Source organism: Eulemur rufifrons, chromosome 1 (assembly GCF_041146395.1).
Source record: "Eulemur rufifrons isolate Redbay chromosome 1, OSU_ERuf_1, whole genome shotgun sequence".
In the NCBI taxonomy this organism is placed as follows: Eukaryota; Metazoa; Chordata; class Mammalia; order Primates; family Lemuridae; genus Eulemur; species Eulemur rufifrons.
In genome coordinates, this window is record NC_090983.1 from 12,883,481 (window position 1) to 12,909,789 (window position 26,309).

The 26,309-nt window shown below is 33.4% G+C and overlaps 1 protein-coding gene and 1 pseudogene across 2 annotated transcripts in view; both read left to right on the top strand.

The window, feature by feature from the left end:
• The window catches only part of CUL3 (cullin 3), a 103,588-nt gene that overhangs the window by 72,189 nt on the left and 5,090 nt on the right, over window positions 1–26,309 (top strand). For both annotated transcript variants that reach the window (XM_069466775.1, XM_069466784.1), the window contains 8 exons: window positions 832–977; window positions 1,719–1,895; window positions 3,556–3,726; window positions 4,312–4,419; window positions 6,850–6,974; window positions 9,471–9,567; window positions 11,031–11,165; window positions 23,243–23,429. In XM_069466775.1, coding sequence (XP_069322876.1) covers window positions 832–977; window positions 1,719–1,895; window positions 3,556–3,726; window positions 4,312–4,419; window positions 6,850–6,974; window positions 9,471–9,567; window positions 11,031–11,165; window positions 23,243–23,429 — 1,146 coding nt within the window. The remainder of the gene's footprint in view (window positions 1–831; window positions 978–1,718; window positions 1,896–3,555; window positions 3,727–4,311; window positions 4,420–6,849; window positions 6,975–9,470; window positions 9,568–11,030; window positions 11,166–23,242; window positions 23,430–26,309) is intronic.
• LOC138381983 (ankyrin repeat domain-containing protein 49 pseudogene) lies at window positions 7,236–7,946 on the top strand (annotated as a pseudogene).

Below are 26,309 nucleotides of genomic sequence, written 5' to 3' on the forward strand. Positions count from 1 at the left end.
AGTTCTGACATACAGTCTCTCAGTAAATTGTTACTTCAAAAAAACTCTAGACATATGGAAAAACAGTATTTTAAATCTACATTTTAGTCTTGTGAAAATAATGCAAAAATGGATGGAGTCCAGAATTTTCATTCTAAGTTTAAAAAGTACAGTGAGATAGACCATTTTTTAAAATACAGATAATGGCTTAAGATTCCACCTTGGAAATACTAGGGATTTCTCTGAGGAAAATATTTAAGAGTGAATATTTATATTACAAATTTTACAAAAACTTGACCCTGAGGGGTAATGAAGTAAATTCTGTTATATTTGATTTGTTTTCCGGTTGTCATTTGAACTTTTGAGATAGAGATGCCTGGAAATACCTGTAAGACTTTTGTTTTAAAATTTCTTCCTTATTACAGTGACTACCATTTTACACCATAATTAGAGTTATCCTTTTGTGGACATTTTGTAGTATCAGTAGGTTCTACATTAGAGTTACACAATTATGTATGAACTAAGTTTTCATTTTTGTTGACATTATTTGTTTATTATGCTATTTATTTGGACATCTTCTCTTCTACGTAAATTAAAATTTGCTAAGACATTTAATAGATACTTCCAAAGCATCTCATCTAAAAGCTGTATTTTATAAATTGCAATAATAACCATTAACTAGCTTAAATTTTTTTTCTTTTTTCCATTTTAATTTTTTTTAAATAGTCATGTGGTTAGCAAATGGTGGTAATGGAGAAATAAGCTTTTAAGTGTCATATAGTATGAACACAGACTGACATTTTTTCCTTAATCTTTAATGTAGCCAATTTGTATTTTTCTTTCTGATTGTAGACCTTGCCTGCATGTACAAATTATTTAGTCGTGTGCCAAATGGTTTAAAAACAATGTGTGAGTGTATGAGTTCCTATTTGAGGGAGCAAGGCAAAGCCCTTGTTTCTGAGGAAGGAGAAGGAAAGAATCCTGTTGACTATATTCAGGTAAGTAAATAGAGAAGATTATCTTAAGTTTATGATAAAGTCATTTTGACAAGTGCTAGAAACATCACTTTTACTAAGCTATGTATATGTACTTTCAACTTAATTGCTCCAGTGGTAAATTAATAAGTATAATTACCCTAAATATTTTAGAATTTTGCAAGATGTGTGTATTTATATCAGGCAGCCAGACTCAACTGCTGCTTTTCACTTACTGACCTCTGTGATGAAGACCTCATTTAAATGGTCTCAATAGTGAATGTGAGGTTTTGGTTTGGTTTGGTTTTTTGGGTATGCCTCAGTGTTCGTATACTTCAGCGTGTTAGAAAAAATAATTTTAAGTTAAATGCTTTTTGTTTCAAAATGCTTTCAAACAATACTGTGACTAAATTATGCTCCAGGTTTTTCTATTTTAGTATAATCAGTCATCTTTTTTGTGCATTTTTAAAGTTAAGTTTCTCTGTGGCTAACCCATTTGGTCAAGGCAGAGAAAAGAATGAGAAGTAGTGAGGAAGGTCTTTGGTTGGTTCATCTTCAGCAGAGTAGTACATATGTAGAAGATGCTACTTCTCTCTCACTGGCATTTTTAATACGGGCTTGAAAATAATCATACAGAATCTGTAAATTGAAAACTGCATAGAAACTTTATTACCAAAGTTAAGTTAAACATACATGGTTATAAGTGTATTGTTTATAGAAAAATTATTATAATGTTTTCTGAATTTCTTTGTTTTTATTTGTAAGGGCTTATTGGATCTGAAGAGTAGGTTTGATCGCTTCCTCCAGGAATCGTTCAATAATGACCGGCTCTTTAAACAAACTATTGCGGGTGACTTTGAGTATTTTCTCAACCTCAACTCCAGGTCTCCCGAATACCTCTCATTATTTATTGATGATAAGCTGAAAAAGGGAGTCAAAGGGGTAAGTAGTAATACATTTGAAAATATATTTAACTTTATTTGTTGATTTGAAATTTTATATAAAAGTAAGACATTTTGTAGATAGAAAATTAAGCATAACCCTTTGCTGTGCTTAAACGTGTGCTTTAATCTATTAAAAAGTTTTGTTTGAAGTATTTGACATGATCAAAAGTTCTTTGACGTTTCATTTAATATTTAATTGGCATCAAATACAAACAACTACACAGTTATATTTGTTAAACAGTCATCTTTATGACTGAGAGGTGTGGTATAGATCAGCGGTCCCCAACCTTTGTGGCACTAGGGACTGGTTTTACGGAAGACAGTTTATCCACAGATGAGGAGGTGGGGTGAGAATGGTTTCGGGATGATTCAAGCACATTACATTTATTGTGCAGTCAAACCTCTCTGCTAATGATAATCTGTATTTGCAGCCTCTCAGTGCTAGCATCACCTCCTCAGCTCCACCTCAGATCATCAGGCATTAGATTCTCACAAGGAGTATGCAGCCTAGATCCCTAACATGCGCAGTTTACATTAGGGTTTTCACTCCTGTGAGAATCTAACGCTGCTGCTGATCTAACAGGAAGTGGAGCTTATGTGGTGATGCGAGTAATGGGAAGCAGCTGTAAATACAGATGAACCTTCACTTGCCCACCTGCTGCCCACCTCCTGCTGTGTGGCCCGATTCATAACAGGCCACAGACCAGTACCGGTGCGTAGCCCAGGGTTGGGGGCTGCATCTATAGATAACAAAGAACTAGAAAACAACTCTCTAGTAGTATATAACATTCCTTGCTTTCATCTGGTTCTGGAGGTTATATATCAAACAATATTTGGATGCCAAGAATTTGAAGGCATAAGTAGAACAGTTCTTAGAAAATAGTTTGAAAGCATAGACTAATATTCACTTTCAAGCCTTTATGATACCTCTGGGACCTTGGGAGCTCACTACAGCATAGAAAATCAACTTAAGCATATTTTGATCATGCGAATTGGTCTTTTTTTTAACGTCATCTTGGAAATTTATAAAACAAAAGGGAAAATTTTGCAGCAAATGGTCATAGGTTTTACAGGCTGTAGCTGTAATAAGGAACAAGATCACTAAAGATGGAAAAGACTGTTAATTATACATCCATGTAAGTTTTCTATTTTTCTAAATATATCTAACACAACCTGCCACAGGATCATCTTGCCCTTATAAATAAGGACAAGTGGCCTTTTTACTGTTTGGATTATAACAAATTATTACCTTTTGTTTGCAAAATTTAGGTTTTGAATGAGCTTAAATGAAAAGACTGTCTTTTGGCTATGCAGTTTCTGCCTAAATTTTATACAAAGCCTTCCTAAAATGTCCTTTATGACTAAAATTTTACTTTATCTGTTCTGTCATCCCTCCTCCAGTCCTGTATTATTTCATGTGCCCATTTCAGTAGCCCTCTAGTGAATGGAATTCCACTCTGAGCCCTCATTAACGCTGCACTAGATGAGAGTGTGAGGATTGTGCCAGTATGTGAAGTAGGGGGCGCTTACTCAAACCGTGTCCTTCTGACATCCATCAACCAGATACTTATATTTATTTTCAAATAGTAGTGTTTTAGGGGAACTGTGGAGCTATTTTTGTACAACTAAAATTGTTTAATTGTCTTTTAATTTTGCAGCTAACAGAACAAGAAGTAGAAACAATATTGGATAAGGCGATGGTCCTTTTTAGGTTTATGCAAGAAAAAGATGTATTTGAACGTTATTATAAACAACACTTGGCAAGGAGACTTCTCACAAATAAAAGTGTTTCTGATGATTCTGAAAAAAATATGATATCTAAATTAAAGGTAAGGTAAGATGGAATGGAGTGCACCTAACTAATGTTTATCACATGATTGCATACCAATAATGGGATTGGAAATTATTTGCTTAATCTTAAATGTTTATTTCTAGAAATAAATAAATATAGATTGTTTTGGGGTAGGACACAGGCCATACTTATATTTTTTTAAAGTTCTAGGACAGTCCTAGTTTGCTGGGATTTCTGTTGATGTGGCAGGATACATTCATGGAAGTCTGGGGGAGGATTAATAAAAGGAAACAATAAAGAGAATATTACCATATAGCTATGTTTCACAAAGTGGTGGTCCATAGAATACCTGTGCCTAAATCACCCAGGGTGCTTGTTAGAAATTCAGAGTTCTGGGCCCTACTTTCCATGGGGTATATTGGAATCTCTGAAAGAATCTAGCACTCTGCATTTTAAAATAAAATCCTGAAGTTTGGTAACCACAGGCATAGAGCAATTGTTGGAAATATTTACAAAACAGACTATAAGGGATGGCAATAACACAGAATAGTTATTTCTTCCTACATTTTTTCATAGAAAAATCTACCATTTATTTGCGTATATTGGTGTTTTTTCTCCACAGACTGAATGTGGATGTCAGTTCACCTCAAAACTGGAAGGAATGTTTAGGGATATGAGCATCTCAAACACAACAATGGATGAATTCAGGCAACATCTACAAGCAACTGGGGTAAGATTCTGAATTGATTTCTACTTCTATTTATTTATGTAAAGTCTTTTGTAATGGGCATTTTCATCCATTTAGCAGATGACAGTTTCATTTAAATGTCATTAGTGACAACATACATATTGTCTAAGTACTTATTGTTCCCCATATTACCTTTTTTCCTAACTTTATTTATGTTAAAACATTTTTTATTTAAAAATTTAATTTTTCCTCCCCACTTGAAAGAATACACTGAAAATTTAATAAATGCAGTTATTCTGTTGTTGTAATTATTTTAGATTGTGGAAAGAATACTGGGCTTAGGCAAGTTCACTGCGTTTTAGCTCTCTTCTTTCACCTTACCCAGGATTGTGTTATCTTAGGATAGTTAACCTGCCCTTCCTCTACCTCAGTATTCTCATTCTCCTCTGGAGGGTTATCACAAAAGGGCTTCACATCGTTAAGGGTGTGTGGAGAGTGATCTAAGACTATAAAAACTCAGAGATTAGTATGTTATAAATGTGTTTTGTATTGTGACTCCTTGAAGGTAGTGAGCTAGAACTTTTATGGCCTGGAAGTCTGATGGGGGGTTGTGAGAATTTAATGAAGTGCAGAATGTTGTTTATTTTTAGTCCATTTTTCAATTTTGCCTTAACCTTAAATCTATTTATTTATTTTTATTCCGTCAAAATTAGATATTTACTTATCTTAATAAAGGACAATATTGATAAATTCTTAGTGGATTAAAGAGGTGAAAAAACGATTAAATTATTAAAAATAGAATTCTACTTATCAGTCAATAGTCTTGGAAGTGGATCTTAAGATACTCACAAAATGGAATGGCTGTAAAAAACAAGTCTTTATAAAAATTTGGATAGACTTGTATGTATTGACTTGGAAAGATATCATAGACATATTATTAAGTAAAGGAAGCAATCTTAACTTTCAATTTAGAGAATTCCACAGTTACAAGTTTTTAAATTTTTCTAAGTGACCACACACCACTCTGCAGTTAAGATATGTCACAATCATTAACAAATTTGTAGATCTTTCCTTTGATATTTAAATACTAAGATCATCACTTTGGTCTCAACAGCCCCATCACAAACAAGATACGTGAATATAACTAATTCTTTGAAGTGGGCATTTACATATATGATGACATTCTGACTCTACTGTAAATAGTTGTGTGATTTGCCTCATAAATATCTCTGGAGAAGAGCTGGGAGCAGGAAAGATGCAAGTCTCTGATAAATAGAAATTTGGGTGGGCAGGAACTGAATAATGAGATTATCCTTGATATTTTTTCTTTTTAGATTGTTTAGGGATTTGTACTTAAATCTGTCTAATAAATTGATACATTTTCATGTAATTTTTATTCAATATAATAATTTTTTTCTATTTATTTTATTCTTCCACTAAGCTTACACATTGAGAGCTAGAGAGATTAGAGTAGATCCCATGCATATTGATAAAGGTTGGATGAACTGACCAAGTTGTGACCCCCACTACCCCTTTTTTCCTCCAGCCCCTGGCCAACTTGCAAATGTACAAGCAGTTCTCCACTTTCCCCAGTGCATTATCTAAGAGTCTCTGATGTGATACTCTCGTCTCTGCAGCATCTAAGATTTCTAGTTTCCATTTCTTTACAGTGGAGTAATCATTTAGTGGATACTTACGAAGAAATCTGAGTGTAGAATGGAGTCTTGATATTTATAAACTCATTCCCGCCACTTTAAAAATCTATATTACTAAATCATTGAGGTTAGATAAAAATGGAATGATTTATAACAAGTTGGGGAATATCAGTAAATATACTATTTATTCTTAAGAGTTCCTGTTGATGTTCTGCTGTTTTCCAAAAAATTTACCTTGTTTAAAAGAAAATATATAATTGTGACAGTGATGCTGGCTTAGTAGTAGTCATTCATTGCACAAATACTTAGAGCCTTAATGTATACACAGGATCTTCAGTGTTCTATGCAGAGGTTGTTAGAATGCCATGATGAACATGAAAGTTTTGATACGTAGTATGAGATATTAGAGATGTTTTTTGTGTGTGAAGCTGTTAAAAATATTTTTAAACTGAAAGATACTATCCTAGAATTTTCTCTAAAATGATACTTAATATGACCCCATGACATTTTATCTAAAAAACTTTAAAGGCTAAAACTTTGCAGTTCTCAATGATACCAGTAAACTTGGTTCATACGCTAAGAACTATCCTTTAGTCAGTATTTTAAAGTTAATATCTTAAGCAATAGTTAAAACTATTTGCCAGAATAATTAAAATTTTGGAAACACTGGATGGATGTAACCTTTAAGAAAATGTTTTACTTAATAGATGTTGGACAAGGAGCTAACAACTTTAATAAATCTAACACAGTGTCTAGACAGAACAGATGACAAATCCTAGTTAATTTGGGGCGGAATATCTCTTTCTGTTTTACATAGGTATCTTTAGGTGGTGTTGATCTCACGGTCCGGGTGCTCACGACAGGATATTGGCCTACTCAATCAGCCACACCAAAGTGCAACATCCCACCAGCACCAAGACATGCTTTTGAGATATTCAGAAGGTAAACCTAAATCAGACTTTGCATTTCTAAGTACAAATAATTATTGAAAATGGAAATAAATTTGATCATTAGTAATGTCCCTAATTGAGGGTGAATATACGCCATTTTTTTTTTAACCTCGTGTTCAGAAGGAGAATTTATCCTGGTGTGCAGCGATTTCCCCCTCATTGATGCATAAAATAAAACAGACTTAATTTATCTCTCGAAGGATTATTTATACCCTGCCATTTGAAATGCTTTTTATTTAGACTAGTAGTAAAAATGGAAAAAGAGAAAGTAAATTATGATGGAAAACCAGAACCAGAGAATGCCATGGACTTTACTGAGCACTTTAATCAACCTCGGTTCTTGGAAACACATGGACACCTTATTCTAGTACTCAGAGTCTCTGAGTACTAGATTCTGATGAAGATGAAAAAAATGAATAATGGTATCAATTGCAAGAAAAAAAATGGAAAAAGATCCAAGCAAATGGTTTCTTTGGTCTGCTGAAAAAATAAAAAAAATTGGCTTACTACGGTGTGGAGACTACTTTCTGGAAAGGCCACTCATGTGAATGCTAGGGATGAAGATGAGTATATCCCTCTTCATCGAGCAGCCTGCAGTGGACACTTAGATACGGTCCATGAGCTGATTGCACAAGGGGCAGATGTTCATGCAGTGACAGTGGATGGCTGAACACCCCTGCACAGTGCTTGTACGTAGAATGATACCAGAGTGGCTTCTTTCTTTCTTCAGCATGATGCAGATGTCAGTGCCCAAACAAAAGGCCTCTTGACCCCCTTGCATCTTGCTGCTGGGAACAGAGACAGCAGAGATACTCTAGAATTCATCCTGGTGAACCGTTACATCAAACCAGGTCTGAAAAACAACTTGGAAGATACTGCATTTGATATCGCCAGGAGGACAAGTATCTGTCACTACCTCTTTGAAATTGTGGAAGGCTGTACAAACTTTTCACCTCAGTCTTAATGGTTCTAGTAATTCTCTTAAGTTTCTAAATATCAGTGCCTCCTTTTTGTGAAATATAAAATATTTCCATAGTACAAAAGTTGACATCAAATAAATGTCCTACTACAAAAAATTCAGTGTAGTGCTCTTTACAATGTCTTCCAAGTAAATTGCCTGACCTTGATGTCAAAATGTATTTGAAAGTTATGTGGATAAATCTTTAACAATGTCTGTGGAGTTTATGATTTTTATCAGAAATAATTTTAACTTTATACTTTAAATATTTTAAATTATACTTTAAATTTATACTTGCCATGGGTTGTACAGAAACTAAAGATATTTTTGGTGCCGATCCAAGAGAAATGTATTTTTTAAATATACCATATCCTGGATCTTTGTTGAGTGTTTAGTATAATGACGTTTTTTTTTTTAAGGTGAAGTAACTCAGAATTTAATGTAGAGTAGTCTTAAATATTCTGGTGCAATTCAGCTGTCTTCTCTACATTATCATAGCCCGTTGTTTTCATTTTAAACCAGAACAACTAGCATATTAGTAACTTGAATCTTCATAAGTCAAAAAAAAAGTTTTTATAAACTTAGATCTTTGTCTTTCAGACCATAGACCATTTTCAGGAAAGCAGTTACCTAGGTGTTTAATCTATGAATGTTGTATACTGCCTTCTTTACTATAATTCACGTAATCTTGAGGACAGTCCTTCCTCACTCTGGTTAGCCTGTATGATCCTTATTCTAAGTGATTCAGTATGACCTTTTAGAAGTGCATGAAAATATACGTTGGCCCAGTAGATCATGATATACCTGCTCTCCAGCTGGCTTTACCTGTCTAATCCATGCTTGTTTGGGCATTACTCATACAAGTCTCGTGAGTTCACAGGAAATGTTGATTTTCCAAGGTCCCTATTTTGTGTATACCATAGAAAGGCAAAATGACAAAGGAAAAGGAATTCTAAGAGTGAGGGGATGATTATTATATTGGGGCTAGAACCACAAGGTGTTTTTTTTTTTTTTTTTAAGTATAAATATTTAAGAAAAATTAAGTGCAAGTTTTGAACAACAAAAAAAAGGAGAATTTATCCTTCTAGTATATAAGAATGAATTGAATAAAACTTGTTAAAGAAGAATATTAATGCCTTTTCTTCAGCATTAGTGCATGATTAGGAATGTATTTTGTACTGTTGACACTTGCCCCTGTCTTAGGAACAATTGATTGTGGGGTTAATATGGAGAAAGGTGGTCTCATGAATGGCCAGGGCTGAGCAGCAGCAGACTAAGGCAAAGTCTACAGTAGAAATAATTTAGTGTGCTGCCTTTATATTTATTATCAAGTTGCTTGTAGTGATACATTCTCTCACTCTCCTGTTTCCTCTTCTGTAAAATGTTGGAACTGAACTTAATTCCTAAGGTTTCCTTTAGCTTTTAAAGTTTCCCTTACATATTTGTTTGTTGAGGGTTGTTAGCTTGTAATTTATAATTTCAAATATGTAAATTGTTTGATTCTCTAAAACCTGGTTTAATTTGCTGAAGGTTCTACTTAGCCAAACACAGTGGTCGACAGCTCACACTCCAGCATCATATGGGTTCTGCAGATCTCAATGCCACCTTTTATGGACCAGTTAAAAAGGTAAATACTGATAGTTTGACCATATTAAGTAACTTAAAATTAGTCTACAGAATGGATTTGCAATTTATGTTGGCCTGGGTAAATTATTTATTTCTCTTATTTGCTACCTACTTCAAATAATTAAAAGGTTAAAGTCTTGGCTTTGATTTATTACTTCTGTTCCCTCAGTTGCTAACTTTATTTGAAATATGAAGGCAATGCTAATAGCCTTCCTTAAGAAATAAATAATATTAGGGTAACTGCATGTTTTATTTGTAAGATTAGATTTCATACAGCGTTGCCTAAAAAAGTAAAATCTAAGTTGATTTGAGGTTGTACAAAGCTGTGAGTCTCTTGAAAATTCTTGTTCTCCTGTAATTCGTATTTCCATTAAATCAAGATGGGGAAAATTAACACTTGAGATTTAAGAGATGTACAAATGTTACTGAAGTTATTTAAAAAATGATGTACCAGTGATTTGCCTTCATTTTTTAAAAACTAATTTGCTTGTTTTATGTCTAGAATTACAAGATTTAGAGTAATAATTTTCATTATTTGATGTGACTCAAATCAGGATTATTTGCCCTAAAATAAAAAAATAATGTCTTCTAGAAAAAAGTCAAAGATACGTAAGTTGTCATCTAGGCAGCAAGTAATAGTTTTATTTTAAATGTTAATTAGGATCTTACTGGTTTTATATGATGAGTTGCCATAACACCAAAATTTTTTTTAGTATTGCTGAAAAATGCCTATAAATATTCTAATTTTTATATTTAATTGAAGTGGAACTAGTCCTTTACAATTCATTTAGTTGAGTAATATTTGATATTATATATTTGTGTAAGTGGAAAGATAAGGAAACTAAAGACTTCAGCTTTTAATTATTGCTTATTTTTGTTTTAAAGGAGTAAAAGTAATCATGTTATCTTTTGAAGTTATATTAAGTTGAACCATAGATTTTTAAAACATAATGCAGGCGTTAATCACTGCAAGCTCTGCTTTGTATCTCTTAAATCATAGAACAGAAATGGGCTTTGAGAATGGCAGTTTTCTCCCCTGTGCTATGCTGTTTTCTAATCTTTTACTGTGATTGGGTCATGCAGAAGGAAACCTAACCCTTTTACTTTTGGTGCCAGTGTAATAGTAGGGTTGTTTCGTAAGTCCATTATTATCATCCCATAGTGTACTGTTAAAATAATTTTAGCTTTAAATATAAGAAATTGTTCATCAATAACTTGCTCGGATACACTAAAATTTCCACAGTGGGGAAAGAAGGAGATAGTCTAAGTAGTGTGTGTGTCTGTGTGTGTGTGTGTAAGTATGTACATACAAACATATTTTTAAATAGATTTCCTTTTTATATAGGAATAAGTTACATAGTTTTGTTGAAGGGGAGATGGATATTACAGGATCTGTTTCTGAAACATACTGTTAAAGTTACCAGGAGATTATTATATCTTGCTTATATTTTTTTAAAAAAATAGGAAGATGGATCTGAAGTTGGTGTTGGAGGTGCGCAAGTAACCGGCTCTAATACACGGAAGCACATATTGCAAGTGTCCACTTTCCAGATGACCATATTAATGCTCTTTAATAATAGAGAAAAATACACATTTGAGGTATGGGTTATGGTTGTGTACATTTTAACCAATCTAACTCTCACTTGTTATTTAAATCTGTCTTATTTGAATAGCTTTAAAGAAAATTGCATAAAATGGGCCATGGAACTGTATGAACATCATACATTTATTATGTTTCATTTTGTTTTTTTTAAATCAACTTTAAAAATTATGCTTTTTCAAAGTATAATTTTCATGTAATAAAACATACCCCATGTAAGTGCACAATTTGATGAATGTTAAACTGGTACACCTGTGTAACTACCATCATCATCAAGAGTAATACCCAGAAATACAGAATATTATCTCCAAGATTTCTTTGTACTCCTTTGTGGTTTTCTCCTACCACCCTCCAACCCCAGGCAACAGGGATCTGCTTTATATCACTATAGATTAGTTTTGCCTTTCCTAGAATTTTATTTAAATGGAATCAGATAAAATGTGGTGTTGGTGTTCAGCTTCTTTCAGTAGCATAGTACTTTTTAGACACATCTGTTTTGTTCCATGTATAGTGTCAATAGTTCGTTCCTTTTTACTACTGAGTGGTGTTTTTTTTTTTTTTTTTTTAATACAGATGTGCTGCGTTTTGTTTATCAGTTTATCTGTTGATGAGCATTTAGGTTGTTACCAGATTTGGGCTATTAGGAATAGAGCTATATATTTAACTTTTTAAGAAACTGCCAAACTATATCAAAGCAATTATACCATTTTACATTCCCACAAGCAGTACAAGAGAGCTCCAGTTGCTCCACATCCTCTGCAGTCTTTATAATTTTAGCCATTTTAGCTGATATGTAATTGTATCTCATTCTGGATGTAATTTTCCTTTCCTTGATGACTGATGATGTTGAGCATCTTTTTATGTGTTTGTATGCCATTGATTTCTCTTGTTTGGTGAAGTGTCTATCTCTTAATATTGAGTTATTTTCTTATTAAGTTACAATAGCTCTTTATAAATCTGGGTAGAAGTCCTTTGCAAGATATATATTCTCTGAATATTTTTTCAGTCTGTTGCTTGTCTTTTCATTTTCAGGTTCAGTTTCTTTTTCCTTTCTTTTTTTTTTTTCCTTTGTTTGTTTGTTTGTTTGTAGAGATGGGTTTCATTATGTCACCGAGGCTGGAGTGCAGTGGTACAATTACAGCTCACTATAACCTTGAACTCCTGGGCTCAAGCAATCCTCCTGCCTCAGCCTCCCTGGAAGTAGCTGGGACTACAGGTGCATGCCACCATGCCCAGCTACTTCAGAAAAAACATTTTTTTGGGCCGGGCGTGGTGGCTCACGCCTGTAATCCTAGCACTCTGGGAGGCCGAGGTGGGCGGATCGTTTGAGCTCAGGAGTTCGAGACCAGCCTGAGCAAGAGCGAGACCCCATCTCTACTAAAAATAGAAAGAAATTATATGGACAGCTAAAAATATATATAGAAAAAAAAAAAAATTAGCCGGGCATGGTGGTGCATGCCTGTAGTCCCAGCTACTCGGGAGGCTGAGGCAGGAGGATCGCTTGAGCTCAGGAGTTTGAGGTTGCTGTGAGCTAGGCTTACGCCACGGCACTCACTCTAGCCTGGGCAACAGAGTGAGACTCTGTCTCAAAAAAAAAAAAAAACAAAACTTTTTTGTAGAGACAGGATCTACGTTGCCCAGACTGGTCTTGAACTCCTGTCCTGAGGAGATCCTTGAGACTCAGCCTCCCAAAGTGCTAGGATTATAGGCGTGAACCACCAAGCCCAGTTGTCTTTTTATTTTCTGAATGGTGTCTTTTGAAGAACAGAATTTTAAATACTGACAGTCCAGTTTAATCATTTTTTGCCTTTTATAGTTTGTGCTTTTGATGTCCTAGGAAATCATTGCCTACCCAAAATTGCAAAGATTTTCTCGTGTTTTAAGTGGTTTATAATTTTAGCATTTTATGTTTAGGTCTATGATCAATTTTGTTAATTCTTTTTATATGGTATAAGGTAAAGATTAAGATTTTTTTTCCTCTTACACACAGTTGCTTTTTCCAGGATCATTCGTTAAAAGCAATATTTGTTTCCCATTGAATTATCTTGGTATTTTTATTAAAAATAAATCAATTGACCATATATTGGGTCTATGTTTGTACTGTCTGATCTATTTCTTGTTTCTGTGTCCTTAGGCCAGTTTTACACTATCTTGATAGCATAGTCAAATTTCTTTTTGTACCATCTTTTGTTCCCTTAGAGTAACTAATTAATTTTAATATGCTTACTTTTTATTTCCTTTTCCCTGTGCCCTTTCTCCCCATTAAGTTGTGATTTGATTACATTAAATTCATTTAATCTTTTCCTATACCTTTATTTTTTATTTATTTATTTATTTATTTTTTTTGAGACAGAGCCTCACTCTGTTGCCCGGGCTAGAGTGAGTGCCGTGGCGTCAGTCTAGCTCACAGCAACCTCAAACTCCTGGGCTTAAACGATCCTACTGCCTCAGCCTCCCGAGTAGCTGAGACTACAGGCATGCGCCACCATGCCCGGCTAATTTTTTGTATATATATATTTTAGTTGTCCATATAATTTCTTTCTATTTTTAGTAGAGACGGGGTCTCGCTCTTGCTCAGGCTGGTCTCGAACTCCTGACCTCGAGCGATCCACCCGCCTCGGCCTCCCAGAGTGCTAGGATTACAGGCGTGAGCCACCGCGCCCGGCCCTTTTCCTATACCTTTAAATGATGTCTTAGGGTTGAAATGAAGATCATGTGATTCTTACTAAGATTAAAATTAAGAATAAACATTTTGAAAGCCTTCAAAATTACCACCATATTTATACTTAATTTGAAAGACAGTTTTCACGTATAGGTGAACATAGGAAGAAAAAAAGTATAAGTTTGAAATTAAGAGAAAGAAGATTAAATTGTAATCCTATTTTTAAAAATGTTTATTTTTAATTATTATGGGTACATAATAATTGTATATCTTTTATAGGGTACATATGATGTTTTGATATAGACATACAACGTAAATTTATCAAATCTGGGTAATTGGAATATCCCTCACCTGAGGCATTGATCATTTCTTTGTATTAGAAACATTTCAATTCCACTGTTTTAATTCCTTTAAAGTATCCTCTAACTTATTGTTGATTATAGTCACTTTGTTGTGCTATCAAATATTGTTCATTCTATCTAATTAAGTATATTTTTGAACCCATTAACCATCCCCACTTTATTCCACCCTCCCTGCTATACTTTACACCCTCTGGTAACCATCATTCTACTCTCTGTCTCCATGAAATTAATTGTTTTTAATATTTAGCTCCCATATAGGAGTGAGAACATGTGAGATTTGTCTTTCTGTTCGTGGCTTATTTCACTTCCTATAATGTTCCCCAGTTCCATCCATGTTGCAAATGGCAAGATTTCCTTCTTTTTGTGGCTGTGTAGTATTCCATTGTGTGTATGTACTACAGTTTCTTTATCCATTCATCCATTGATGGACACGAAGGTTTATTCCATATCTTGGCTATTGTAAATAGTGCTGCAGTAAATATGAGAGTGTGGGTATCTTTTTGATATTCTGTATTTCCCTCCTTTGGATATATACCCAGTAGTGGGATTGCTGGATCATATGGTAGTTCCTATTTTCAGGTTTTTGAGGAACATCCATGCTGTTTTCCATAGTGTTTTCACTAATTTACATTCCAGCCAACAGTGTATGACGGTTCCCCTTCTTGACATCTTTGCCAGTGTTCATTATTGCCTGTCTTTTTCATAAAAGCCATTTTACCTAGGGTGAGATGGTGTTTCATTGTAGTTTTGATTTGCATTTTTCTGATGACTAATGATGTTGAGTAATTTTTCATATACCTGTTGGCCATTTATGTGTCTTCTTTTGAGAAATGTTTATTCAGATCCTTTGCCTGTTTTTTAATTAGATTATTTAATTTTTTCTATTAGGTTGTTGGAGCTCCTTATATATTCTAGTTATTAATCCCTTGTCAGAAGGATAGTTAGCAAATACTTTCTCCCATTCTGTGGGTTGGCTTTCCTTTGTTGATTGTTTCCTTTGCTGTGCAGAAGCTTTTTAGCTTGATGTGATCCTATTTGTCCAATTTTGCTTTGGTTGCCTGTGCTTTGGGAGATTACCCAAGAAGTCCTTGCCCAGACCCCAGTGTCCTGAAGAGTTTTCCCAATGTTTTCTTTTAGTGGTTTCATAGTTTCTGGTCTTAGATTTAAGTCTTTAATCCATTTTGATTTGATTTTTGTGTTTGGTGAGAGAATAAGAGTCTAGTTTCATTCTTCTGCATATGGATATCTTGTTTTCCCAGCACCATTTATTGAAGAGACTGTCCTTTCCCCACTGTATGTTCTTGGCACCTTCTTTGAAAATAAGTTCACTATAGATATGTGGATTTATTTCTGGGTTCTCTATTCCATTGATCTGTGTTGGTTTTTATGCCAGTACCATGCTGTTTTTGTTACTACAGCTCTGTAGTATAATTTGAAGTCAAGTAATGTGATTCCTCTAGTTTTGTTGTTTGTGCTCAGGATGGCTTTGGCTATTCTGGGTCTGTTGTGGTTCCATATAAATTTTAGGATTATTTTTTCTATTTTTAGGAAGAATACCATTCGTATTTTGATGGGGATTGCATTGAATCTGTAGATTGCTTTGGGTAGTATGGACATTTTAACAATATTGAGTCTTCCAATCCATGAGCCATCTTTCCATTTTTTTGTGTCTTCAGCATCTTTCATCAGTGTTTTGTAATTTTCATTTTAGAGATCTTTTACTTCTTTGGTTACGTTCATTCCTAGGTATTTTATTTTATTTGTAGCTATTGTAAATGAGATTACTTTCTTGGTTTCTTTTTCAGATTGTTTACTGTTGGCATATAGAAATGCTACTGAGCTTTGTATGTTGATTTTGTGTCCTGCAACTTTACTGAATTTGTTTATTAGTTCTAATAGTTTTTGAGTGGTGTCTTTAGGTTTCTTTAGATATAAGATCATCATCTGCAAACAAGGATAGTTTGACTTCTTCATTTCCAATTTGGATGCCCTTTATTTCTTTCTCTTATCTGATTGCTTTAGGTAGAACTTCCAGTACTATATTGAATAACAGTGGTGAAAGTGGACATCTTTGTCTTGTTTCAGATCTTCGAGGAAAGGTTTTCAGGTTTTCCCCATTCTAGCGTGATACTAGCTGTGGGTCTGTCATATATGGCTTTTATCATGTTTAGGTAGTTCCTTCTGTACCCAGTTTTTTTGAGAATTTTTATCGTGAAGGGATGTTGAATTTTATTTAATACTTTTTAGCATCAATTGAAATGATCATATGAGTTTTGTTCTTCATTCTTTTGATATGATGTTATCACATTGATTGAACCATCCTTGTATCTTTGAGGTGAATCCCACTTGATCATTATGAATAGTCTTTTTAATGTGTTGTTGAATTTGGTTTGTTGGTATCTAGTTGAGGATTTTTGCATCTATGTTCATCAGAGATATTGGTCTATAGTTTTCTTTTTTTGTTGTATCATCATCTGGTTTTGGTATGGTGGGTGATTCAGGCCTCATAGAATGAGTATCTCCTCCTTGTCAGGTTTTTGGAATAATTTAAGTACTGTTGGTATTAGTGCTTCTTTGAATGCTTGGTAGAACTCAGCAGTGAAGCCATCAGGTTCTGGGCTTTTCTTTGATGGAAGACATTTTATTACTGCTTTTATCTCATTACTTGTTATTTATTCAAGTTTTGGATTTCTTCCTGGTTCAATTTTGATGGGTTATATGTTATCTAGGAATTTATCCATTTCTTCTAGGTTTTCCAATTTATTGGCATATAGTTGCTCATAGTAGTCTCTCATGATCCTTTGGATTTCTGCAGTATTAGTTGTAATATCTCCTTTTTCTGATTTTATCTATTTGGATCTTCTCTCTTTTTCTCTTAGTCTGGCCAAAGGTGTTTCTGTTTTGTTTGTCTTTTCAAAAAAACAATTTTTTGCATTTCATTGATCTTTTATATTGTTTTTATTTGTTTGTTTCAGTTACATTTATTTCTGCTCTAGTCTTTATTCCTATTCTTCTGCTTATTTTGGATTTGGTTTGCTCTTATTTTGCTAGTTCTTTAAGATAGATCAATAGGTTGTTTACTTGAACCTTTTCTAGTTTTTTGATGTAGACACTTTATTACTATGAACTTTCCTCTTAATACTGCTTTTGCTGTATCCCATAGGTTTTGATATGTTGTGTTTTAATTTTCATTTGTTTCAAGAAATTTTTAAATTTCCTTCTTAAACTTTTCATTGGACGCATTGGTCATTCTTACATGCTCACATTTATGTGGTGAATATAATTAAGAGGTTACCATTTCTATGTGCTGTCCTTAAAGAAAATGTTTGAAATCTAGGTGTTTAGTGGCTAAGTTGAGAGTCTTTTCTCATATATCTCCAAATGGGTCTTACCTAGAGAATAACTTTGATTTTCAAGCACAAGTTATTAATATAGGTGATTGAGTCTTACGAATATTGATTAAGCAAGCATTGAGTACCTTATTCAAGTATTATAAGGCTTTCAAAGCAGAGGTGAAATTAAATTATCCCTAACAACTGGTTTTATGGGTATTTTTAATCTACACTGTCCTGGATAATACATTTTAAGCATTATAAGCTAGTTGAAAATGCTAGAGTTGGTTTTCAGAGTCCTAATTTATTAATATAAAGAACTGGTAAAAAAAAAATGTGATAAGTAAAAATACAAAGCTGTTATTGAAATTGGAAATTTTAGTAGTTCAAGCTTACTTTTCTTTTTCCCAACCAGTTTGGGAAAAGAAAAAGTATGAAATTTCTCTAATTTTAAAAACTTCAGCTAAACACAAATCAGAAGCCTGAGTGTAGTGTATATAGAATGCCATGTTCTGTGGCTCCAAAGGCTTCAGGCTGCTCACACCTCAAATCCTGGGCATTGTGAGAAAACACAGAAGTTTATCTTTACTGATACTTCGTTTCTCTACAGTCTGCTGATAAAGTTTTATTTACCAGCTCTTACACTGAAATCATCTTCACAAATTATTGGACATAATTGAAAGTATTTAACTATCATAATTTTAAGGAAGGTGATCTTTTCATTTTTGAATATTCTTTATGAGTTCAGTAAGATGGTGTGTTATTTAATGCCACATAACAAATCTCAAAACTTAGTGATTTAAAACAATCACTAACAGTTTATTATCTCTCATGGTTTCTGTGTATCAGGGCTTCAGAAGGGACTCTGTTGGGTGGTTCTGGCTTGGGGTCTTTCATGAGGTTGCATTGAGGTGTTGACTTGGGCGTCAGTCTTCTCACGGTTTGACTGGGGCTGGAGAATAGACTGCCAAGGTGGCTCAGATGGCTGACAGGTTTGTTTTGGATGTTGGTAACAGGCCTTAAGTTTCTTTCCACATGGACTTTTCCACATAGCTGTTTGATTGTCCTTGAATCCTGATGGCTAGCTTTTTCCAGAGCAAACTAACTATCCAAGAGACCCAGGCAGAATCTGTGGTGTTTTTATAACCTAGGCGTGGAAGTCCCATACTGTTACTTCCTCATTTTCTTGGTCACTCAGGTCAGCACTGATAGAGTGAGGGACTACATGTGGTTAAACTATACCAGGATCATTGCGAACTCTCTTCGAAGCTGGGTGGCATTAATTTGTGGTGTTGTATTTAATCTGTACTAGTGGGGCTGCTAAGGCCTTTTCTTCCTTTTATGTATCGCTTGAATGACTAAAAATAAGTTTATTGTGATTTAGAACAGCAAAGCATAGAAAATATGTACAGTGGTAGTCTGTGCCTTGGATTTTAGTTAACTTAGCCGTTGGTTTTTGAAAGAGGTATGGACAATAATTATTAATACATACTTTTCTTAATGTTCTTTGTTAATACTTTTTAAAATTTTCTGAGAATGGTACTCAATTATAAAAACTAATTATAGACAATAGCAATATTAGTGTGAGATGAGATAGTAGAATTCAAATAGAAAACCACTAAACAGTGATATTTGATATTTAATCAAGAATTTATAACAATTATTGTGGCATAACCTCACAGTACAGAAAGGAGAATGGAAGTACAAGGAGAAATAGACAGTTCTTGGTAAAATATCCTTTTCTTCATGTCATTTACCGATAAATGCTGATTTATAGAAAAGGTAACAGAAGTCCCTTAAAAATTCAAAAAGTGGTTGTTGAAGGTTTGAATAACACAATTAGCAAGTCCATTACAGTCATAGAAGTCCCTTACAAATTAAAAAAGTGGTTGTTGAAGGTTTGAATTACACAGTTAGCAAGTTACAATTGAAAGCCATATAGAGAACTTTGAACTCAGAAAGCAAAATACACATATTACTCTTGGGAAATATCTGAGGCTGGCAAAACTTCATTACTAAAACTGGACGAGGAAGATAAAAAAGAAAGCTATAGGTTATTCAACATAAAAGCTTAAATAAAATATTAGCAAGTTATGTTCAACAGTATATTGAAAGAATAATTCACTGTTTCCAAATAGGATTTATCCCTGGAATACAAAGAAGGGTCAACATAAGGAAATTTGTTAAAAGGATAGTTTTTTAAGTATTGTAGTAATTGTAAGGTTAAGCAGTTGTTGATTTGCCAGGCATCATTTTAAGGAGAAAGCCAGTTGATTATTTCTATAGATGTACAAAATGTGTTTGTTAAAAGTCAGTCCCCATTCGTTTTCTAGAGTGGGGGACTCTTAGCTACCTAAGAATAGAATGAAATACTAGACACCTTATTAAAGTTAGAAACAAGTTAAGGATACCTATCTTTACTACTAGTATTCTGCGTTTCTCTGCAGGTCCTAACTGGTAAACTAAGTAAAAAAGGAAGTAAATTTGTAAATATCAGGAAGGAAACGAAAAAAAATTTTAATTTTCAAGACAGTATGTTCATCAACTTGGCAGTAGTGGTAATGAGAAACTATTCTCTGAGAAAAATCTGTCAGCTTTTCTATAAATCAGCATTAATCAGTAAATGACATGAAGAAAAGTATATTTTATCAAGAACCACGATAAAAAAGAACAAAATCATGTCATTTGCAGGAACATGGATGGAACTGATAGTTGTTAAATGAAATAAGCCAGGCACAGAAAGACAAATATCACATGTTCTCACTCATATGTGGGAACTAAAAAAGGTTGAGCATATGAAGGTAGAAGAGTGGAATACCAGAGATTGGGAAGTGGGGCAGGGAGAAAAGATGGTTAATGGGTACAAACATTAAAGTAATAGAAGGAATAAGTTCTAATCTTCAGTAGAAGAGTTGGGTGACTGTAGTTAACAATATATCATCTATTTCAAAATAGCTAGAAAAGAGGACTTGAAATCTTACTAACATATAGAAATGATAAATACTGGAGATAGTGGGTACCTTAAATCCTGACTTGATCTTTGTTACATTCTATGCATGTAATAGAATTTCACGTGTACCCCATAAATATGTATAAATGTAATTAATCTATTAAAAAAATCATAACCTTCCTTAGAATCATTCTAACAAGAAATGTAGGCAGATGACTTATACCAAGAAGATAATAAAAGTGAAAGAATATGAAAGGATAAATGTACCCAAATGGGAGGATTACATGTTACAAGGGTGTCATTTTTTAAAGTCACCTATAAATTCATTGAAATCTGAATCAAAATCCCCCAAAAGATTTTTTTGTAATACTTGACAAAGCTGATCTCAGAATTCATCTGGGCAAGAAAATGCACAAGAATAGGCAAAATTTATTTTTGGCAGGAGAGGAGTCTTGGGTGGGCCCAAGTAAGAAAATAAAGAGTCCAGAAGCAAATTGATGTATTTGTGAATGTTGGGGATGTGATAAATTTGTCATTTCTAATTAACCTGATTAAAATAAATTTTTTTTATTTGTGTGAGTGGGGGGAGTACCTTAATTCCATGCGTCACATCGGATACAAAACTAAATTCCAGATAGATGTGAAAATCTAATAGAAGCACAAATCTATAAAAACAATAGAGGGAAATGTAGAATATTTTGGTAATCTTAATTTGAGAAAAGTCTTTTTAAAAAATCTATTACAAAAACCACAAGGAAACATACTGACAGATTTAACCACACAAAAAGCAAGAAAACATTTATATGATGAAATATCTTAAATTAAAAGATTAAGAGACTGGAATAAATTATTTAGAACATTTAACAAAATTTTTGAAAACCATAATATATAAAGAGTGCCAATAAATCAATATGAAAACACTTGAGTAGAAAAACATACAAGGAATATGAATGCACAAAAGACAGAAGAATAATTAGAACTAGCCTGCAAAATAAAAAGATGGGGTTTTGCCCCCTAGTAGTCATGGGAAGTACAAATGAAAATAAGGAGACATCACTTTTAGCCCAACAGGCAGAAGAAGAAAATCTGGTGTTGAGGGTGTAGGGGAGTGGATACTCATATACTGTTGTTGTGGGGTTAAATTGTTAAGCAATTTGAAAGGTAATTTGTCAGTGTCTGTCAAACATAAAATATTTATAACTTTGAGGAAGCAAATGCATTTCTAGAAATTTGCTTCAGAAAACTGGCTTTTGTGCTCAAAGACAGAAATGCACATACCAACAGAAAATTGGATACAATCTGAATCTCCGTCTGTATCCTGTTAAAGTACTATGGAATTCCCTGATTTCCTTATGTTAACAAGTCTGAAGAAATTAATAGAAAAATTCATGTTATGACCTCATTTTTGTTTACACTAATTTTAGTTTATAGGAGGATGTGTTCATGTACATTCCTGTGTGTATTTGTATTCGTGTGTGTGTGTGTGTGTGTGTGTGTATATAAATGAATAGGAAAAGGCATAGAAGGTACATAGTGAATTGTAGTAGTTCCCTCTAGGGAATGATCTATAAGTTTGAAGTATCACCTAAGAATATATTTCTAGTTGTTTGAATATAATTAAGCAGTGTAATTAAAATCATAAATAAGTCACTTTTAGCATGTGCGTAATTACCATCTCCATTCAAATAATAGCACCTATTTAGTTTTCTGGGATTAACATTTATAGTATTTGAAATGTCTTAAGTAGGGAGACATATAGCCAGGGATTATTTGAAGAAAAGGAATACGCCTAATCTAATCACCAAAATTCACTTTTCTCTGAATCCTCACGTATTTGACGTCCTTTAGAAAAACCAACACTGTTGTTTGGAGACTCTTGTGCTGTAGAAAGAATGGCTCTCCAGATCAGCTATCCAGATCAATAATGTAAATATCACTATCTTCGTTCCCACTCTTCCTGAGCTGCTTTTGAGAAAGAAGCAACTTTATACAGGGCATCAAAGCAGTAAATCTTAGTGAGACTTTTACTTAATCGTACATCCCTATAGACCTATAGTAACTAAATCATACAAGTGAACAATTGTCTTGCCGTCCAATTGACGTAGGAGAAACATGAACTAAAATTTATACAGCATTTTTTCCAAGCTGCTTCCCCCCTCCCAGTATTGCATTTTATTCATACCATAATGTACAGCAAAAATCAAAACATATTTCTTATTGATTTTCATTGTCTAGTGTTCATTTCCAGGCATTTAATCTTTTTTCCGTTTGGTCATACAGGCAGTGTAAATGGTCAGCTTGTATTGTAAATTTTGATTGTTTGATGGAAGGCCTAAGCTCAGGCTTATTTTGCTTTTTTCTATGAAAGAATTACTAAACGAAAGAGTAGTGTGGATAAACTTGGATGGAAGATTGTAAAATGTTTCTAAAATTAACAATTATATGTGGGTTAACACTATTTTTGCCTAAATACTAAAGCAGGTTACTAATAATCTCTGCTGGATGACATTTTTAGACTAGACATTTTGTCTTCTGAAACAAAAAAGTAGATGTCTTTTTAATATTTTATAATTTGAATCCCTTATTCTTCAAGTTTGTTCAGATAATGAGATTTTAGTGACATGTCATAATATTCAGGGAATTCTTTGTTGGAAATTATTTCTGTAATGGAATTACCTCTGTGTGACTATTGCTTGGTCAATTTACTTGCTAATTAACTAATCTACTTTTATCTTAAAAGTCTAATTATGTCAATCTGATGAAATTTCAGGAAATTCAACAAGAGACAGATATCCCTGAAAGAGAGCTTGTTAGAGCCCTACAGTCCCTCGCCTGTGGCAAACCAACACAGCGGGTTCTTACAAAAGAACCCAAGTCAAAGGAAATAGAAAATGGTCACATATTTACAGTTAATGATCAGTTCACATCCAAACTACACAGAGTCAAGATTCAAACAGGTATCTGGAATTATATTTTTCCTCTTAAAAAATTATATTTTTTTTCCTAGAAAAATTCTCATCTGTTGGATTTCTGTCTTTTAAAAAAGTAATGCTTTTCTGATGCTGCGTGACACTTGGGTATAAAAAATAAGCAGCTTTTATTGATATGTGTTTGTATCAAAGTGCAGTTGAATCCAAATACAGTAAGCATTTACAAAAGTGATTCACAGTGTGAACAAGGTATTTTCCATGTTTTTCAACAAATGGAAGATAATTTTATGAACATATTAGTACTTAAAATTGTTTTTAACCAGATAAGTTAACTCATCGGTGGAAGTCTGTTTTTAAAGCTGATTCACAGATTCTTCAGAATTGAGAGTTTACCCATATAAAGTTTGATCTTTAAATGTAGCTATTTATGTTTTGATAAATGTTTTTTCAGTTTCAAAGTCTTAAAACTCATCTCTAATTTAAAAACATAGAAATGACACTGTTGTGAAGTTTTTAGTATAGCCTTACTTTTAAGTTGATAGTGAAAATCCTATTAATTATATATTTAACATAATATAAGATGCATGTTTTTTATGTATTTAAGGTGGAAAAGGGCACTCTTGCTGATGTTTAAAGCTAATGCAGTTTGCTACCTGGTTTCAAAACCAGTATTAGATAAGCTTCTCAGTACTGTAATGTATCCATTACAACTAATATATCTGTGTAAGAAAACACAGATTGTAAACTAAGATAAACAAGATCATTTTTAAAATGACTATAATTTTCTGATTTTTTAAAAATTGTGTTTATATTGTACATTAATGAAAGATACTGTCTTTTAAAATTATTTTAATGTTAAATATACCATTGATTGCTAGAATATATTGATGTGTACATAGAACTATATACACATAAAATTTTTTTTTACGTGTATGCTTTGTAAAGCAGGTTAGTATCTGTGTTAAAGCTTTGACTCCTTTGTCCCGTAGTTGCAAACTTTATCATTGTACTCTTCATCAACCAAGATTGGCCCATGTTTTTGTGACATAAATGTATATTAAAAATAAAACTGTACTAGTTAGTGAGTGTTGGGGAATAAAATTTCTTTCTCTTCCAGTACAAAACATACTACTGTATAGATTTGAGTAGATAAAGGTTTTGGATTTCAGGGCTCATTTGTATTCTAAATATGGAAGAAAATATATGGGGCTATATATCTGAATACCTAGCTTTACCCTCTTTTACCTTAAATATGTTAACTGTCTTTGTAATCCCAGATTTTATCATGTGTAGCAGTAATATTATCAGGTATTAGTGTTATCCAAAAAAGTAGTCTTTTCTTCATGGATTTTTAGATTTTGGTGTTAAGTGTATAGTTAATTGGGGATAGTTTTTAGATGATCTTGGCTCTTCCTCCTATTTTAATTTTCTCTTGGGTGGTAAACATTGTGACCATGTTAGTTTTAATAAATTGTCAAAGGCTCAGTAACATAATCAAATATTGAAACCGTTACCTATTTATGTTACTTTTACTATATAGCCAGTTAACAGACCTTCACACAAAGAATTTAAAAGAATTACTCAAATAACGCAGTCTTTTGAAAAGAATTAGATTCAATGAATCAGCAGCAGTTTCCAGAGTTGACAGTCTTCACCACCACTCACCTTTTCAAACCCAGATCATATGTAGGCACGTGTACAGCAGCACCTTCTGTGCTAAGTTCTGGGAGTGAGCCTCTGCTCTCACATTTAAAAAACCATAGCATTTCAGTGCATATCACCACCAAAATCTTCCCATTTATTTTTTTCAGTGGGTATTTAAAGAGTACACTTATTTAGGTAACCAAATTCAGATGAACCAAAGGGATCGTTTAAACTATTACTTCTTTTTTTTCCTCCAGCTTTTTAAGTATGTTCAGATCCATAGAAAAGGCAAAAGACACTGTAATGGACATCAATATAGCCATGATCTATGTTTACAGTCAATAAAATTTTGCCACACTTGCTTTCTCTTTCTCTCTGCCCCCATTAGTATGTGTGTGTGTGTTTGTATGTATGTGCGCATATGTGTATATATGTTTGCTATGGCGTTTGAAATTAATTTGCAAACACCTTAACACTTCTCGCCTAAATACTTCAGCATATATCTCCTTAGAACAAGATATTTTCCCATATCACTGTAATGCTATATCAAGAAAATTAATAATCCCGTATCCTCATATATACCACTGATTCATACGTCCTTAGTTGTCTCAAAAATCTCCTCCATAGCTTACTATTTGGATCTAGGATTCCATCAAGGTTTCAGCATTATATTTAATTTTTATGTCTCTTTAGTTCTATTTATAATAATTTTAACCAGTACCTCTGTCTCTATTTTTTGATGACATTGAATTTTTAAAGAAAAGCACTATTCTTAGTAGGCTATTTTAATATAATTTTCTTCTTTTTTGCTAAGATATTGATTATTTTATACTTGGGAAATGACACTGAATGCAGTATTCTTAACCAAGGGATTCTAATTAGAAACAGCTGCATGAATATACAGACCAGAATGATCTTCTGAATTGTACAGTCTGCTATCTCATGTCTGTGTCCATTGCCTAAGTCAGCAATGTCTCATGTGCTGCTTTGTGATTTCCCAGTTTGTACCTCCAGAAACTTCACATCTGTCTCCTTTTGATGACCAAATAAACAAAAAATTAGTTACCATTTTTGTCTCTGCTATTTGAATTAGAGCAAAGTTGTAGGAGAGGAGTCTTACGTACTTAATCCCTTAGCAGTTGCTTTCAAGACTACTGGGAAGAAGAGAGTAAGACTCTCCTAAAGATTGGAATATAGTATCAATGAACTTGTGATACTAGGTTTATGACATAAATTAATAAAATACATGGCAAGAAATTGTTA